This window comes from Nomascus leucogenys, chromosome 25 (assembly GCF_006542625.1).
Source record: "Nomascus leucogenys isolate Asia chromosome 25, Asia_NLE_v1, whole genome shotgun sequence".
Taxonomy (NCBI): domain Eukaryota; kingdom Metazoa; phylum Chordata; class Mammalia; order Primates; family Hylobatidae; genus Nomascus; species Nomascus leucogenys.
The window spans coordinates 22509357-22527404 of NC_044405.1; the positions used below are offsets into that span (position 1 = coordinate 22509357).

Consider the following 18048-nt stretch of genomic DNA (forward strand, 5'->3'; position numbering starts at 1 on the left):
GAAGGGCTGCTCTGGAGACCGTCCTTTCCATCCCTTGTGGGGAGGGGGGAACAGCAGCTCCAGCCACTCTTTAGTGCTGAGATTCAAAGCAGTATTAGTTCCTTGAAAGGTGATTTCTTACACACTTGACTAAATGGAGAAACAGTGAAACCATATTTTTGACTTAGTGTAGTATATGAAGTCAGTTTAACATTTTAGAGGAGAAAAACTAAACCTAGCTAAGTTCCTTCTGCCTGACCCGGGGACAGTCCTGCTCGTACCGTTCTGGGATCTGTGTGTGAACTATCATGGTGTTCTAGGTACTGTGAGCATTTGTGTGCACCCCTGTTGCTGGGTTAGAACAGATCAGTTCTCTGCCATGGGGACTTGCTAATCCCTTGGAACGGGATAAATACAGCGTACTCACTGGAAGGAATTGAGACCACTTGCCGAGTCTCTGGTGTGGGGGGCCTCCTTGGGTACAGGGTCTTATGTCTGGGCTGGCTGAGTGTCCACAGTCTCTGCAGTGTGGGCAGCAGGAGTGTGGCGTGCAGGCTGGAGGCTGTTCCAGAGCCAAGGGCCAAGGCCAGGGCTAAGAATGAGTGATTGGGTCATAGGGCGGAGAATGCCAGGCTCTGGAATTTGGCGCAGCTGAAGTGGAAGAGCCAAGACTGGAACCGGGGATCAGGGCAAGGCCACCCCGAGGCCAGGCGGGAGGCCCAGAGCGCTCAGGATCTGACCCTGAGGTGGGATCGTTTGCGGCTGGGGCTTTGTCCACACTCTGGCCTGAGCAGGCGTTGGTGTCCCTGAGTATTGGGCAGCTCCAGGCCCAAGAGACCAAGGGCAAGTGAGCCACGCCTGCCAAGGAGCCCAGCAGCACAGGGGAGCTAAGCTTCCTTATGGTCCTGAAGGCATCTTCTGATTTTGTTTTCTCCTTTTCAGTGCTTTAAGCAGTGGCTTAAAGGGCAGAGCACTTGCCCGGCCTGCCAGGGTCGTGATCTCCTCTCAGAAGAGTCACCTTCTGGAAGAGGCTGGCCCAGTGAGAATCGGGAGCCGCCTTCCTGCTCCTCTAGGTAGTCACACTTCACTAAAGTGTCATCCACCAGTGTGTTGAATCCGAAGAATGACAATTTTCTACCACTGGTGTAAAAAACAAACATTTGAAGACCCTTGTGCATTGTGTGTCACAAGCTAAATACATGGAAATCGTTAATATCGTTGATATTAAGTAATTTCCCCACTCTGAGTGAATACTTTGATGATGGCCAACAGTGGCTAATAAAATGACGGCTACCACACTCGTGGGTCGCTGGGGCTGCGCAGGGCTCTTTGAGGTGGGTGGCTTCTTTTGGAAAGTACTGTGAGCGTCTTGAAGCAGTATTCTAGTGATAAGAATTCTTAACATAGCCAAGCGCCCCACGTTTGTTCCCCTTTTGTGTTTGAAAAACCTGTTCTGGTAGCTCCGCAAGAGAGATGATACTGACTTTTCAAATTTTTTACAAGAGCCCGTGTTCCTGATATGCCTATATTTTTCCTCAAAGATTCTGCATTTTAAGGATGGGCATAAGCAAACTATATTTTAACAATTTATAGTTAATGTTAAAATATTGGCTGATTTAGTTCAAAAGATTCAAATCTCCTCTTTGTGAAATCCCATCTGCATTTGATTTTTTATTATTTTATGTTCCCCTGATAGATTGTTTGCTTTTCATCTTTTATAGATGTAATCTGATTTTCAAAAATCGTTAACACTTTTTAATTAGTGTCGACTGAGACTTTTTCCCCCTGGAATCGAGGCTGTGTGTCCGTCATCCCAGCCCCTAGCTGGAGCCTGCTCTTTGAACTCCACTGCCCTCCTCAGCAGTTTGTCCTCTTTTGTGAGTCAGTCAGCAGGTGCTTGGGATCCGCACCCAGCCGTGCTGAGCACACAACAGGCTGTGTAGAAATGGCCACCACCATTCTCCTTCCCCACCTCACCACAAAGAGAAGCTGTGTCTTTAGACAACCCTGAGGTATCTGTTACAATCGTTCTGTGTTTGATATTTGTGTAAAGTATGCATGCAGTCTTGTACTGTGGCCTAAGAACAAAACTGTAACTGCATTAGAAACCATGAAAAAATTAGATATTGTTTTGTGACTTTTAGACAGTGGTAAATATAGAACCGTGAATTCTGGTCACATTCCATTTCTCTCCAACATGAAGGATCAAAAAATGTTTTTCAATGTGTTCTTTGTTCCACTGGAAACTTAGAGTCATGAGTTTATGAGCTGATTTGGTCACTTTCCTCTGCCTTTGTTCACCGTGAGTTCTGATGTCTTAGTGACTTAGTTCTTAGAAGCTCACGCCTTAGTTTGAAACAGATTCTCCACAGTGGTCCCCAAAACATTGTCTGCATATCCGTAAGAATTGAGCGCTATGGGTGTTAACGTGCATGAGGATCAGTTTGCAGCAGCAGCAAGTACAAAAGGAGAAGAGGAACATCTGTCGAATGAGTGTGTTTTATACATAACTTCAGATACTTGTGAACATGCCTTATATTTGTCCAACAACTGTCAGAATAAAGAACATTCTAAAACGAGAAGTTCACTGTCACTCTTGTCCATTCTTTCTTAGATAATTTTAAAAATGCATTCTCCTGGAAAACTTAGGACGTGTATCTAATGCTAACATTTTAAGAATGCTTTCATCAGGAAAGAACAGCCATGCCATGCTGTGTCTGAGGAGTCTGACCAGGGATCTCAGGGCGTTTTAGGGCCTGGTCAGAACTTTCCTTTGTGCCTGCATAAGATCGACTATAGGAGTTCACACAGAGATGATAGAGTTTACTTCTTTTTTTTTTTTTTTTTTTTTTTTTGAGACGGAGTCTTGCTCTGTCACCCAGGCTGGAGTGCAGTGGCGCAATCTCGGCTCACTGCAAGCTCCGCCTCCCGGGTTCACGCCATTCTCCTGCCTCAGCCTCTCCGAGTAGCTGGGACTACAGGCGCCCACCACCACGCCCGGCTAATTTTTTTTTTGTATTTTTAGTAGAAACGAGGTTTCACCGTGGTCTCGATCTCCTGACCTCGTGATCCACCCGCCTTGGCCTCCCAAAGTGCTGGGATTACAGGCGTGAGCCACCGCGCCCTGCCGAGTTTATTTCTTAAGGCTAACTTAAGAGATTTTTCATGTGAATACATATAAGGATGTTGAAGATAAATTGGATGTTGAAGATTCCTTGGTATTTTTTTTTGAGGCATTTGTGGATTTATGAGCCACTGAGGCTGTCGATGGGGTTTCCTCTATAGAGGGGCGTCTGGGTATGCTGAGCACTCAGAGTGAAAGCTCATTTGAAGAAAGCTCATTTTCAAAATCTGTCTTCTGTTTATTCAAGTGTATTCAAAGTATTATCAGTACATATTTTTAGTCTGATGGCATTTAATTTAAAGCAATGACTATTCCTTAAGAATTTAGGCTGGGCGCGGTGGCTCATGCCTGTAATCCCAGCACTTTGGGAGGCCGAGGTGGGCAGATCACGAGGTCAGGAGATTGAGATCATCCTGGCTAACACAGTGAAACCCCGTCTCTACTAAAAGTACAAAAAGTTAGCCGGGCATCGTGGCAGGTGCCTGTAGTCCCAGCTACTTGGGAGGCTGAGGCAGGAGAATGGCGTGAATCCGGGAGGCGGAGCTTGCAGTGAGCCGAGATCGCACCACTGCACTCCGGCCTGGGTGACAGAGCGAGACTCCATCTCAGAAAAAAAAAAAAAAAAAAAAAAAAAAAAAAAAGATTTTAGATTAGTTTTCCCTGCTGAACTGCTTAATCTATGTTATGAATAATGGATAGACCAGTATAAAATTGAAGTGGTGCCCCAGCAATGCAAAATGTTACTACAGTTTTAAGGTAATCTCAAAGACTACAGAAGTGCCCCCACTTATTCGTGATTTTGATTTTCACAGTTTGTTACCCACGGTCAGCCATGGTCTGAAAATAGGCGAGTACAGTGCAGTATAAAAAGATATTTTAAGGGGGAGAGACCACACTCACATCTTTACTACAGCGTAATTGTTCTATTTTATTACTAGTTCTAGTTGCTCATTTCTTATTGTGCCTAATTTATAAATTAAACTTCATCATAGGTACGTATGTATAGGAGAAAACATTGCCTATGTGGGGTTTGGAATTACCTGGTTTCAGGCATCCACTGGAGGTCTTGGAACATATCTCCCATGGATAAAGGATGTGTGTGTGTGTGTGTGTGTGTGTGCGCGCACATGTGCGCAGTGGAAGCAGGTGGTCAAAGTGCTCAACACACTGCAAACTGAAGCAGTAAAACTATTTTAGAGTAGTTTTTTAGTCAGATGACTAGAGAAGGGAATTAAAGGAAACAGTAGAAGACACAATAGCAAAGATGGAAGTTCCTTCTGTCAGCCTGAGGTACTTACTCAGGAGGCTGAGAAAGCAGAGGCCGTAAAGTGATAGGATGGTTGGTCAGAATGAGGACTAAAAAGCATCTGCAGTATGACCTCAGAAAGAAAGAAGGGCTCAGAAGGAGAAGCTGGGAGGGTATACAGATGAGTAAACTCCTGGTGAAGTGCTCAGCACAGTGCCTGCACACAAACTCGTGATAACCGGAGCTAATAACTAACTGTCACTAAGATTAAGGGCCTGGAAATTACACAAGAGTAGGATGGTACAGTAGGAAAGCCTCCGTTAGGTTAGGAAGTCCACTTCCTCAGTGTAGCCTGGATTGGAACACGATCCAGTGGTGAAAACAGCAAGAAGAAATCAAATCACCTCAAAGTCGTTTTGGAAAATAACAGCTTTGTTCCTGAGATCTCCCTGAATTGACTTCAGGAATATTGTGATTCTACAGCAATGGATCATTTCACCTTTTGGCTTTCCCCAGTTACCGGACTGAGCAGCTTTGAGTCAACCTTTCCTATCCAGTTTGGGTTCAGGATCAGAGCCCTGTGGTGGGCTCACTAGGGGGTTGCCCTGGAGCATCAGTGCGGCCAGGCAAGGCTCATTGTAGTGGAGGTGTGTAGTCCAGACTCCCTGGCTTAGGGTGAGAACTGTTCCCATTTGGTCCATCATCACCTCCACTTTTTTTTTTTTTGAGACGGAGTCTAGCTCTGTCACCCAGGCTGGAGTGCAGTGGCACGATCTCCACTCACTGAAACCTCCACCTCCTAGGTTCAAGTGATTCTTCTGCCTCAGCCTCCTGAGTAGCTGGGATTACAAATGCACGCCAGTACACCTGCCTAATTTTTATATTTTTAGTAGAGACAGGGTTTTATCATGTTGACCAGGCTGGTCTGGAACTCCTGACCTCAGGTGATCCACCCGCCTTGGCCTCCGAAAGTGCAGGGATTTATAGGCATGAGGCACTGCGCCCAGCCCATCGCCTCCACTTTATACTGTCTCGTCCTATTCTCCCTTTAAAGGTGAAAAAAGATAAATATTACTTAGCAAGAATGCAGAAACTAAACAATAGTAAACTAGAAAATCCTAATGAGTCATCTGTTAATCAAGTCGGATTGATAAACCATCAAGGCAAAAAAAGACTTTTAACTATGTGAAGAATAATAATTTAGGGGCCAGGGCCTGGTGGCTCACATCTGAAATCCCAGCACTCTGGGATGCTGAGGTAGGCAGATTGCTTGAGCTCAGGAGTTTGAGACAAGCCTGGACAACATAGTGAAACCCCATCTGCAAAAAATACAAAAATTAGCTAGGCATGGTGGCACATGCCTGTGGTCCCAGCTACTTGGGAGGCTGAAGTGGGAGGGTCACTTGAGCCTGAGAGGCAGAAGTTGCAGTGAGCCGAAACTGCACCACTGCACTCCAGCCTGCGTGACAGAGTTACCCTGTCTCAAAAACGAAAACAAGATCTCCATATGAAAATAAATGAAGCTTGACCTCTCACAGCATATACAAATGTCAATTCCCAATGGATCACAGTCCTCAATATGGAAAGCAAAATAATGCAGCTTCTACAAGAAAACAGACAATCTTCCTGCCCCTGGAATAGGCAAAGATTTTAAGGAAGCACTAGCTCCAAGAATCAAATGTTGATAAACTGGATTTTGTTGCACTAAGAACTCTTAAGTTTCTGTTGAGAGAGTGAAAAGGCAAACCATGAAGTGGAAGACGCTAGTAATCCACACTTCTAGCAAGACTCCTCCAGAATGTACAAATAGCTACAAATCAGTAAGAAAAAGATAACAATATATTAGAAATAGGCAAGAGCTTTGAATAGGCACTTCCCAAGTATCCAGATGGTTTGTGGGCATTTTGATAGCCACCTTTGTTCAAAATCAATCACCAAGGAAATACAAATTAGAACATTGCTGGCAGGGTGATAGGGTTTGGATTCGTGTCCCTGCCCAAATCTCACGTCGAATAGGAGGAAGGGCCTGGTGGGAGGTGATTGGATCATGAGGACGGATTTCCCCCTTGCTGATCTCATGATAGTGAATCCTCATGAGATCTGATAGTTTAGAAGTGTGTGGCATTCCCCCTTGGCTCTCTCTCTCCTGCCCCCATGTAAGTCATGCTTGCTTCCCCTTCACCTTCCTCCATGATAGTACATTTCCTGAGGCTCCCAGCCATGCTTCCTGTTAAGCCTGTGGATCTGTGAGTCAGTTAAGCCTCTTTTCTTCATAAATTACCAGGTCTCAGGTAGTTCTTTATAGCAGCGTGAGAACGGACCAATACACAGGGTATTTTAAGTTGTCTTGAAGTTTCCTGGTTTTAGCAGGTAGGACCATGTACTTAGCAAGGACCTGTTTTGTTGTTCTCTGGGGCATGGGTGAAGGTCTGGGGTGTGAGAGGCTGCAGTGAGCTGTAATCACACCACTGCACTCCAGCCTGGGGGACACAGTGAGACCCTGTCTCAAAAAACAAAAAAAAATTTGAATTATGTATACACTTATATCAAAAACCAATGTACTCCTGATTACCTCAGCTTATTATGTTGGGATTATTGAGGTCTATAGTATCTGTATGGTGGAAATACCGTATAATGCAACTCTTCCCAACTCTATGTTTAGTGGGGTCACACTGGTAGCTTGAAATCAACCATCGTTGGAGTACTTACACCACAGTCATTGGCAAATGCTGCTTTGCTTCCCTGGAAAAGCTGGTAAAGCCTGGAGTTCTGCTGGTCTGGTGGTGCTGGAGGTGTCCTTGATACCTTTCTCATTTCACATTTGAAATGGTGATTCAGGCACTCAGCAAACCCTGCTGGGATGATTTCTGCTGAGAGAGCTCCTCCCCACTGCTCTTTGGCAAGGGTCCTCACTTCCCCGCCACGGCCTGGCCTTCCCTGGTTCTCTGCCATCCTGGAAAGGAGACACTGCTCTCTGCAGCGTCTCTGGCCTAGAGACAGGCCGAGTCTGTCATTGCATTAGCCTCTTAGCGGTTCCTTGGGAGCCACTCCCAGCAGAACCTCTGTCCCTGCCACAACAGGCCCTGTGCTCCGAAACACCAAGGAAGGCCCCTTCCTACCTCTGGCCAGGCCCTGCCTGAGAGGGTGCATGTGAGTGCAAAGCAGGTCTGTTTCAGGAGTGCCCAAAAAGAAGCCACCGAGAGGACACCTCCATGCCAGAGGTGACTCATCTTACCTCCCAGAGGAAGGACTGGGGCCGGTCCCTTGGCCTTGCCAGGAGAGCCTCCGCAACGAGCAGCTGGTATGCGTTACAGGGCTCCTGTGGCAGGCGCTTCAAAGAGACAAGCTTGCTCTCTGTAACATGTGCCTTTGTGTCAAACAGACCTGTCATTGTTTTCAGCAAATACCTTGGGACTTCAGTGCATAAATACCATTCTGGGTATTTTTCAGAAGTTGTGTATAAAGGCATTCTGCCTAATTCCTTCAGTCCTCTATTTCAGTTTCTATTTATTTGGTGTGATAGAAAGCTCTTAATTTAGATCTCCCTGCCACCAGTTCCAAGAAATCTGCCACCAGCTCCAAGCTTCTTGTCCTGAAGTGCCACCTCATTCCCGCGGGGTGAGCCAGCGGCCTCTGAAAAGAGGAAGCCATTGAACAGATCACACTGTGCCTCCCGCCGCTGGCCGCCGCCCCAGCGCCAGCAGGACTCCGGCTTTGACTGGGGCCTCATTGGAGGCCACATCGCTTTTGCTTCCAGTTTCCAAACTGCCACTACCTCGAAACTGCCAGACCTTTGAAAGCTGAGGCACAGTGCCTCAGCCCTTCCTTCAGAAGACTGTCCAGCTCTCCTCCTCCCCCTCCTCCCTCCCCCACTGGAGACCTCTCCTAGGGGAGGGGTCTGGTGTCCTCAGCTGGCTCCTCTCCACCTTCGCTTCTACCCAGGGGCTTCAGTGCATCTGGCTTTATCTCTGGGGTGAGCCATGTGGCCCTGGTCATCTGGATGGGCCACTGAACTCCACACATTCACCTGTTCACTGGCTCATCCATTCATTCATCTGGTCTCATGTGCTGCCCTGTTCTAGGTGCTTCCAAACAAAGGGGACAGAAGAGACGATGGAAGGCCTCAGCACTGCAGGAGGGGAGACAGATGTCATCTACAATCACACAATACATGGGAGGTCACAGGTGATCCCGAGGAAAACGGAGCTGGGAAGGGGATGAGGGAGTCTGTCTAAACTTGACCCAGGTTTAGACAGAAGCCAGGAACGGGGTCATCTGAGTGCAGCCTGACGGACGGGGGAGGAGGTAAGGGCAGGGGCGGGCAGTCAGGCGGAGAAGCCAGAGGAGCAATGCCTGCCAGGGTGTTTCCAGAGCCCGAGGAGGCCAGAGCCGCTCTTTGACTGGAGGATTGTACAGAAGTGGGGATTCCCAGGGGGTGGATGGGGGTAGGGGGTAGGGGGCAGTGGCCTGACCCTGGCAGCTCAGGGATTCATGCAGCAGGCGGTGCAGCTTGTTGGTCAGCCTCATGAAATACTAGTTTCGCATGTGGCCTTAGACTCTGGGGACTTGGTCTGGGGCCAGGTAGGGGGCATTTCTGATGCGATGTCACCTGTGTTACTCTATCCATCGGGGCCCGACAGAGCCCCTGCTTCCTCCAACATCCCCACCCGCTTTCTCCTGTGGCTTAAAATTGACCTAGTCAGGCTTGCCAGTGGGTCTACCCTGCAGGCCCATGGGAGCACCCATGGATCCCCAGTCCTGGCTCAGGCACCTGCCCTCACTGTTACCCACTCCAGACCGTCAGACTCATTCTCACTTTACCTCCTCACACCTGGTTTCACTGAAGCCTGAGCCAGCCCCCTCAACCCCTTCCCAAGCTGCCATCTACCCCTGCCACAGCCCTGCTCCCTGCAGTACCTGGAATTACAAGTGTGTGCTACCATGCCCGGCTAATTTTTGTATTTTTTTTTAAGTAGAGACAGGGTTTCGCCATGTTGACCAGGCTGGTCTCAAACTCTTGGACTCAATTGATCCGCCTGCCTCGGCCTCCCAAAGTGCTGAGATTACAGGCATGAGCCACTGCACCCAGCCATGTAGGGGATTTTGAATTTAACTTTGAACTTGTGTTTTCTTAATACATATTGGTGTCGAAGATTGTTTTAAAACAAACATGAATATTTAAGATTTTAGTTTTTTGCTCCTTTCTCTCACCTTTCTGCAGCTAAGCCTGGGTGCATCCTTTTTTGATGTATCATGCGGCAGTACATCTGGGCTCCTGGCCCAGCCTCCCCAGGTGGCCCCATCAGAGGGTATACATCTGTAGACAGAAAAGCTGGTCTCCTTCCTTTCACTTAAGACCCAGAGGTTGAGGCCGGGCGCGGTGGCTCATGCTTGTAATCCCAGCACTTTGGGAGGCCGAGGTGGGCAGATCACGAGGTCAGGAGATCGAGACCACGGTGAAACCCCGTCTCTACCAAAAATACAAAAAAATTAGCCGGGCGTGGTGGCGGGCGCCTGTAGTCCCAGCTACTCGGAGAGCTGAGGCAGGAGAATGGCGTGAACCCGGGAGGTGGAGCTTGCAGTGAGCCGAGATTGCGCCACTGCACTCCAGCCTGGGCGACAGAGCAAGACTCTGTCTCAAAAAAAAAAAAAAAAAAAAAAAAAAGACCCAGAGGTTGTGGTCTAGTTCTTGAAGGTCTAGTCCTTGACCCAGGTGGGAGACAGTGACCCCTGAGAAAGGAAGTGACCACACCCTGCTTTATGGGGCCTTTGCTGACCAAACCCTACCTCTCATAATGCTTTTCTTTTGAGTTGCTTTCTCCTTAAGTCTTCATGCTCAGCCTTCTACCACAGCTGGACATTTGTAAAGGGAACCAGAAACATCTTTTGGGGAAATGACAGTTGATGCAGATGACAGTAAACCATAATCTTTTGGTATTATCCTGACCCTTGGTCCTGATCAAGCTGGCACTCCCCAGAATCTGACAAGATACAGACATAGAAAAGTACGAAGACAGAATTTGTGCCTAAGTACTTAAAACCTCCACAGCATATGTCTTTTGTATGTTATACACAAGACTGTAAAGAGACTGGGTGGGGTTGGACATGAAAAGCCCTACAAAGTCAGAATCCTGCAGACCTGGATGGGGGTCTATCCAAGGAACTCCATCTTACCAGTGACATTCACAGAAAAGCACAGTAAAGCACAGGGGATCCTTGCTGAGTTTTAATTCCTCAGTCTGCCTTTCCGCATCTTTTGAGTGACATACTCTAATAATTTGACTGCATTTTGTGTGAATATAGCTGGATCCGCTTTGATTCCACAAATTAGGTGCCCTTCTGTTTCTTAGTAATGTCATATTCTCTGACCACTGTAGCCACTTAAGATAGTCTCAAATATGAATAATTTTCAGCGGCCATAGTGGAGAAGATACTGACCCAGGAGGCTTATTCTCACCTCCACCTCTTAGACTCACATGTATGATTTTTTTCCCTCCCTACCAAAGTGGCTAGTTTTCACAGTCTTTAGGTTGCAGAATTGTTTATATTCGAAAGAAGACCTTACCTTCATAGAGCATTTTCCCAAGCAATTGTTCTGCTTTGTAAGTTTTTAATATCTACTCTTATTCGGAGTCCCAAAATGAGTTAGCTTGGGTAGATCTTACAATGAAAACCGATTTCTTCGCATAAAACTTTATTCTACCTTTTTGAAAACCAGCTGGAAATGATGAATGGTGGCTTCAATAGTAATGGTTTATGAAGAACGATCGTGTCCCCATCAATGAGGTCTTACCCATGGCAGGGCAATGGCGATCTACTGTAATTGTGTTGGTTGTAGTAAGTTGGGGGAATATCAGGCCAAGAATCAACAGAGCAACGTGGCTTAGGCAGGTCAGTTTCTCTGTGCCTCAGCCTGCTCACCTGTGAGATGGGAATAATAAACTCCCCTCAGAAGGTATTGTGAGGTCATTCACTAAAGGACATTTCAGTGCTTTGAATGGGTCTGGAACATACCCTGGTATTTTTACTCTACATAGAAGAAATCAGTCCTAGAATATAATTAGATCAGACTTTCTGGTCCTTTAATCACTCGCCTCCTTCCTAAACTGGATCCAGCTGCAAATGATTGTGTTAGTCTCAGGACTTCATTTTCATTTGACTCAGCTGACCAAAACTGAGACCATTCGGAGGCAGGAGAGTAGGGTCTGGAGGCAGTAAACCTAAGGCCGATTCACGATGACTTCCTAGAACAAAAGGAAAACCCCAACTTTCCACATCCAAGTAACAAAAGGACCAGAGGCTACTCCCTTTGCAACCCCCCTTTTTCCATGTGGCAGACAAACTCTAAGTACCTCTGACTGGTCCCCTCCCACAGCCAATGAGGCTGTTCACAGGTCAAGATTTCATTTGCATGGGAGTATAACTTTGTAACTTCAGCCTCTGATTGGTTGCTTTCTGCAACTAATCAGATGTTTGCATAGGGTATAGCTTTATAACTTCGCTTCAGCCTCTGGTTGCTCCTCTCCTGCAACCAATCAGACTGATTATGGTCCACTACTTCATTTACATAAGGTGTACACCAAGTAACCAATGGGAAACCTCTACAGGGTATTTAAATCCCAGAAAACAGTGTAACCTGGCCCTTCAGCTTCATGGGCTGCTCCCACCTTGTGGGGTGTACTTTCATTTTCAATAAATCTCTGCTTTTGTTGCTTCCTTCTTTCCTTACTTTGTGTGTTTTGTCCAATTCTTTGTGCAAGAACGCCAGAGTGACATAACAATTCAAACCATGAAAAGGTAACAGAGCCCTTTGCACGTCTCAACACGTGGTGACACAGCTAATAACCTGTGATGCATACATGGGAGCAAATGCATAGAAAAACTTGTCAATGACACGTCAAAGTAAAACCCAAATGAAGCAAGGTGAAAGAATGGGCTGCAGCGCAGGCAAAACGGCACCACGTTACAGACTGCTCGCCTGGGATGGAACGGTGGGGAGGTGCACAGAGGGATGGACAAGCGCCTGGCAAAATGGATTTCTTTTCCTAGACTGCTAATGCTACTAACAGTTCCCTCCTCACAGGGTCGCTATAACGAGGTAACATACAGCACTTAGAAAACGGCCTGACCCAGAATAACACTAATGTTCACATGGCAGCGACTCTCAGACCAAAATCAATAGCCGGTATCTACTGAAACTTCAGCAAGGCGAAACCACGGGAATGGCGCTCCGTTGAGTAGAGCAACGCACAGCACATCACATCCTACGTAGCGGGAGGCTCTGGCCTCACCGCAGCGGCACTTTCCGGAAGAGCCCAGGATATTCGGGGACCGGCACCGGACAGCGGCCCTGGCCGCCCCGTTGCAGCTCTCATGCCAAGACCTGCGCCTAACGGCAGGGATTCCGGCGGTCATCATTTATTCTTGGCGCTAAGCTGCCGCTTCTCTATCACCACAGAGTAACGCAGACCCCACCGTTTCCTTCCATTCTAAGCCAACCACTCCAGCAGCCACCGGGGCGCCAGGTTATGCTGGGGCTGCACCCCCGGACCCGAGGCTTTTGAAGCCACGCCTGGAAGCGGAGGATGGGCAGGATTTGCCCCGTGAACTCTCGCGCACGCAGGCACCGCGCGAGGCCCGGGCGCCCGAGCGGGGATTCCCTCCCCTATCACCAGCTCCAGCGTGGTGCCCCCCGGCAGTGGAGCCCAGACCCCGGCCGTCCAGCAGCGTATAGACGAGCCCATGTCTGCGGTGTAACTGCACCGCGCTGGGGATCCGCCGCCTCCCGCCAGGGTGAGGGCGCCGTCCTCCAGTGTATGCTACGCAGGCGCGCCCCGCCCTCCTGGTCACGTGCTGCAGTGCTTGGTCATGTGACCACGCCTACAGCCGAAGAGGATGGGAAAATGCCGCCCTGTTCCTGAACAGGAAGCGGAAGCAGGAAGGAACTGAGAACACTGGCATCTGCTGCCGCCCTGAATCAGCGGTAGCATGTGGAGGCAACCTCAGCCCCCAGTTTTTTAAGACGATAATTCAGATTCAGACACAGGAATTATGGTGAGGGCAGATATGGACTGGAAGGTTCGTTCCCCTTGCCCACCAAGACTCAGAGCAGGTGGGTTCCTGATGTCTACTCTGCATGAAGCCCTGGGCTTTCCAGACCTCCCTACTTTTCCTTAGAATTCACAGCACAGCTGAGCCAAAATGTATTCCTGCCAAAACGGGCATTTCCCGAAAGAAAATATTGTTTTAGATTCATTGTTCACAGCCTCTTTCTTTCGTCTCCCCTTCCTTTCCTCATCTCTTGCTCTAATTGGAGAATTTGACAACTCTGAACCTCTGACCGTGGATAACCCCAACTCCAGCAAGCCTAGGCAAGAGTGGGACAGTTGCAGCCCAAGGTAGCCAAACATCTGAGTTTTGCCTAGTAACAGATCATGGAGAGGTCAGACCAAGAAGTGGAAGGAAGTGGCCGGCCTGAGGCCTTTGTTTGGGCCACTCAGGGTTGAATGAAATGATAAAGGTAGCCACGCTGCCTGGAAGCGCTTCAGGTAATAATTCTCTAAGGAAAGCAGTCATTGTCAGGCTTCTGAGCCCAAGCTAAGCCATCATATCCCCTGTGACCTGCACATACACATCCAGATGGCTGGTTCCTGCCTTAACTGATGACATTCCACCAGAAAAGAAGTGAAAATGTCCTGTTCCTGCCTTAACTGATGATATTATCTTGTGAAATTGTCCAGATTATAATCTTTTTATCACCTCCCCTCCTCACACCGGGTCCAGCTTACAGTTTCATTCCGTGACTGGCCCTCCCCCACCTGCCCAGCAAGTTAGTCTTAAAAAGGTGGCTGGAGCTAAAGGCATAGTCAAGGTTAATGCTCCTTTTTCTTTATCCCAAATCAGCGTTTAGGCTCTTTTTCATCAAACATAAAAAACCCAGCCCAGTTCATGGCTTGTTCGGCAGCAACCCTGAAATGCTTTACAGCCCTAGACCCTAAAAGGTCAAAAGGCCGTCTTATTCTCAATATACGTTTTATTACCCAATCTGCTCCCAACATTAAATAAACTCCAAAAATTAAATTCCGGCCCTCAAACCCCACAACAGGATTTAATTAACCTCACCTTCAAGGTGTACAATAATAGAAAAAAGTTGCAATTCCTTGCCTCCACTGAGACAAACCCCAGCCACATCTCCAGCACACAAGAACTTCCAAACACCTGAACTGCAGCAGCCAGGCGTTCCTCCAGAACCTCCTCCCCCCTCAGGGGCTTGCTACAAGTGCCGGAAATCTGGGCACTGGGCCAAGGAATGCCCGCAGCCCAGGATTCCTCCTAAGCAGCGTCCCATCTGTGTGGGACCCCACTGAAAATTGGACTGTTCAACTCACCTGGTAGCCACTTCCAGAGCCCCTGGAACTCTGGCCCAAGGCTCTCTGACTCCTTCTCGGCTTAGCAGCTGAAGACTGACGCTACCCGATCGCCTCGGAAGCCCCGTAGACCATCACAGACGCCGAGCTTCGGGTAACTCTCATAGTGGAAGGTAAGTCCGTCCCCTTCGTCAATACGGAGGCTACCCACTCCACATTACCTTCTTTTCAAGGGCCTGTTTCCCTTGCGTCCCTAACTGCTGTGGGTATTGATGGCCAGGCTTCTAAACCTCTTAAAACTCCCCAACTCTGGTGCCAACTTAGACAATACTCTTTTAAGCACTCCTTTTTAGTTATCCCCACCTGCCCAGTTCCCTTATTAGGCCGAGGCACTTTAACTAAATTATCTGCTTCCCTGACTATTCCTGGATTACAGCTGCATCTCATTGCCGCCCTTCTTCCCAATCCAAAGCCTCCTTTGCGTCCTCCTCTTGTATTCCCCCACCTTAACCCACAACTAGAAGACACCTCTACTCCCTCCTTGGTGACCGATCATGCACCCCTTACCATCTCATTAAAACCTAATCACCCTTACCCCGCTCAATGCCAATATCCCATGCCACAGCATGCTTTGAAAGGATTAAAGCCTGTTATCACTTGCCTGCTACAGCATGGGCTTCTAAAACCTATAAACTCTCCTTACAATTCCCCCATTTTACCTGTCCAAAAACCGGACAAGTCTTTTTTTTTTTTTTTTTTGAGATGAAGTCTCGCTCTGTCGCCCAGGCTGGAGTGCAGTGGCCCAATCTCGGCTCACTGCAAGCTCCGCCTCCTGGGTTCACGCCATTCTCCTGCCTCAGCCTCTCCAAGTAGCTGGGACTACAGGCGCCCGCCACCACGCCCGGCTAATTTTTTTGTATTTTTAGTAGAGACGGGGTTTCACTGTGGTCTCGATCTCCTGACCTCGTGATCCGCCCGTCTCGGCCTCCCAAAGTGCTGGGATTACAAGCGTGAGCCACCGCGCCCGGTCCAAACCGGACAAGTCTTACAGATTAGTTCAGGATCTGTGCCTTAGCAACCAAGTTGTTTTGCCTATCCATCCTGTAGTGCCCAACCCGTACACTCTTTTGTCCTCAATACCTTCCTCCACAACTCACTATTCTATTCTCGATCGTAAAGATGCTTTTTTCACTATTCCCCTGCACCCCTCGTCCCAGCCTCTCTCTGCTTTCACTTAGACTGACACTGACACCCATCAGGCTCAGCAAATTACCTGGGCTGTACTGCCGCAAGGCTTCACAGACAGCCCCCATTACTTCAGTCAAGCCCAAATTTCATCCTCATCTGTTACCTATCTCAGCGTAATTCTCATAAAAACACACGTGCTCTCCCTGCTGACCGTGTCCAATTAATCTCCCAAACCTCAATCCCTTACAAAACAACAACTCCTTTCCTTCCTAGGCATGGTTAGTGCGGTCAGAATTCTTACACAAGAGCCAGGACTGCACCCTGTAGCCTTTCTGTCCAAACAACTTGACCTTACTGTTTTAGCCTAGCCCTCATGTCTGCGTGCAACGGCTACCGCTGCTTTAATACTTTTAGAGGCCCTAAAAATCACAAACTATGCTCAACTCACTCTCTACAGCTCTCATAATTTCCAAAATCTATTTTCTTCCTCATACCTGACGCATATATTTTCTGCTCCCTGGCTCCTTCAGCTGTACTCACTCTTTGTTAAGTCCCACAATTACCATTGTTCCTGGCCCGGACTTCAATCCGGCCTCCCACATTATTCCTGATACCACACCTGACCCCCATGACTGTATCTCTCTGATCCACCTGACATTCACCCCATTTCCCCATATTTCCTTCTTTCCTATTCCTCACCCTGATCATGCTTGATTTATTGATGGCAGTTCCACCAGGCCTAATAGCCACACACCAGCAAAGGCAGGCTATGCTACAGTACAAGCCACTAGCCCGCCTCTTAGAACTTCTCATTTCCTTTCCATCGTGGAAATCTATCCTCAAGGAAATAACTTCTCAGTGTTCCATCTGCTATTCTACTACTACTCCTCATGGATTATTCAGGCCCCCTCCCTTCCCTACACATCAAGCTCGAGGATTTGCCCCCACCCAGGACTGGCAAATTAGCTTTACTCAACATGCCCCGAGTCAGAAAACTAAAATACCTCTTAGTCTAGGTAGACACTTTCACTGGATAAGTAGAGTCCTTTCCTACAGGGTCTGAGAAGGCCACCGTGGTCATTTCTTCCCTTCTGTCAGACAAAATTCCTCAATTTAGCCTTCCCACCTCTATACAGTCTGATAACAGACCAGCCTTTATTAGTCAAATCAGCCAAGCAGTTTTTCAGGCTCTTAGTATTCAGTGAAACCTTTATATCCCTTACGGTCCTCCGTCTTCAAGAAAAGTAGAACGGACTAAAGGTCTTTTAAAAACACACCTCGCAAGCTCAGCCACCAACTTAAAAAGGACTGGACAGTACTTTTACCACTTTCGCTTCTCAGAATTCAGGCCTGTCCTCGGAATGCTACAAGGTACAGCCCATTTGAGCTCCTTTTTATTAGGCCCCAGTCTCATTCCAGACACCGGACCAACTTGGACTGTGCCCCAAAAAAACTTGTCATCCCTACTATCTTCTGTCTAGTCATACTCCTATTCACCATTCTCAGCTACTCATACATGCCCTGCTCTTGTTACGCTGCCGGTTTACACTGTTTCTCCAAGCCATCACAGCTGATATCTCCTGGTACTATCCCCAAACTGCCACTCTTAACTCTTAAAGTAAATAAATAATCTTTGCTGGCAGGACTATGCTGAATCTCCTTAGGCACTCTCTCATCAGATGTCCTAGGTCCTTCCAATTCTTAGACCTTTTATACCTGTTTTTCTCCTTCTCTTATTCCATTTAGTTTTTCAATTCATACAAAACCATATCCAGGCCATCACCAATAATTCTAAATGACAAATGTTTCTTCTAACAACCCCACAATATCACCCCTTACCACAGAATCTTCCTTCAGCTTAATCTCTCCCACTCTAGGTTCCCACGCTGCCCCTAATCCCGCTCGAAGCAGCCCTGAGAAACATCGCCCATTATCTCTCCCTACCACCCCCAAAAATTTTCACCATCCCAACACTTTACCACTATTTCGTTTTATTTTTCTTATTAATATAAGAAGACAGGAATGTCAGGCCTCTGAGCCCAAGCTAAGCCATCATATCCCCTGTGACCTGCACACACACATCCAGATGGCCAGTTCCTGCCTTAACTGATGACATTCCACCACAAAAGAAGTGACAATGGCCT

The 18048-nt window shown here is 47.8% G+C and overlaps 2 protein-coding genes across 3 annotated transcripts in view; both read left to right on the plus strand.

The window, feature by feature from the left end:
- Positions 1-2561, plus strand: part of TTC3 (tetratricopeptide repeat domain 3) — a 124511-nt gene extending 121950 nt beyond the window's left edge. For both annotated transcript variants that reach the window (XM_030806371.1, XM_030806373.1), the window contains one exon: positions 922-2561. In XM_030806371.1, the coding sequence (XP_030662231.1) occupies positions 922-1056 (135 nt within the window). In that variant the 3' untranslated portion in view covers positions 1057-2561. The remainder of the gene's footprint in view (positions 1-921) is intronic.
- Positions 2562-12934: 10373 nt separating this feature from the next.
- On the plus strand, positions 12935-13407 carry LOC100601264 (Down syndrome critical region protein 9-like). Its single transcript, XM_030806176.1, is given in 2 exon segments — positions 12935-13201; positions 13204-13407. Coding segments are annotated over 2 exon segments (471 nt in total).
- The last annotated feature ends 4641 nt before the right edge of the window (positions 13408-18048 follow it).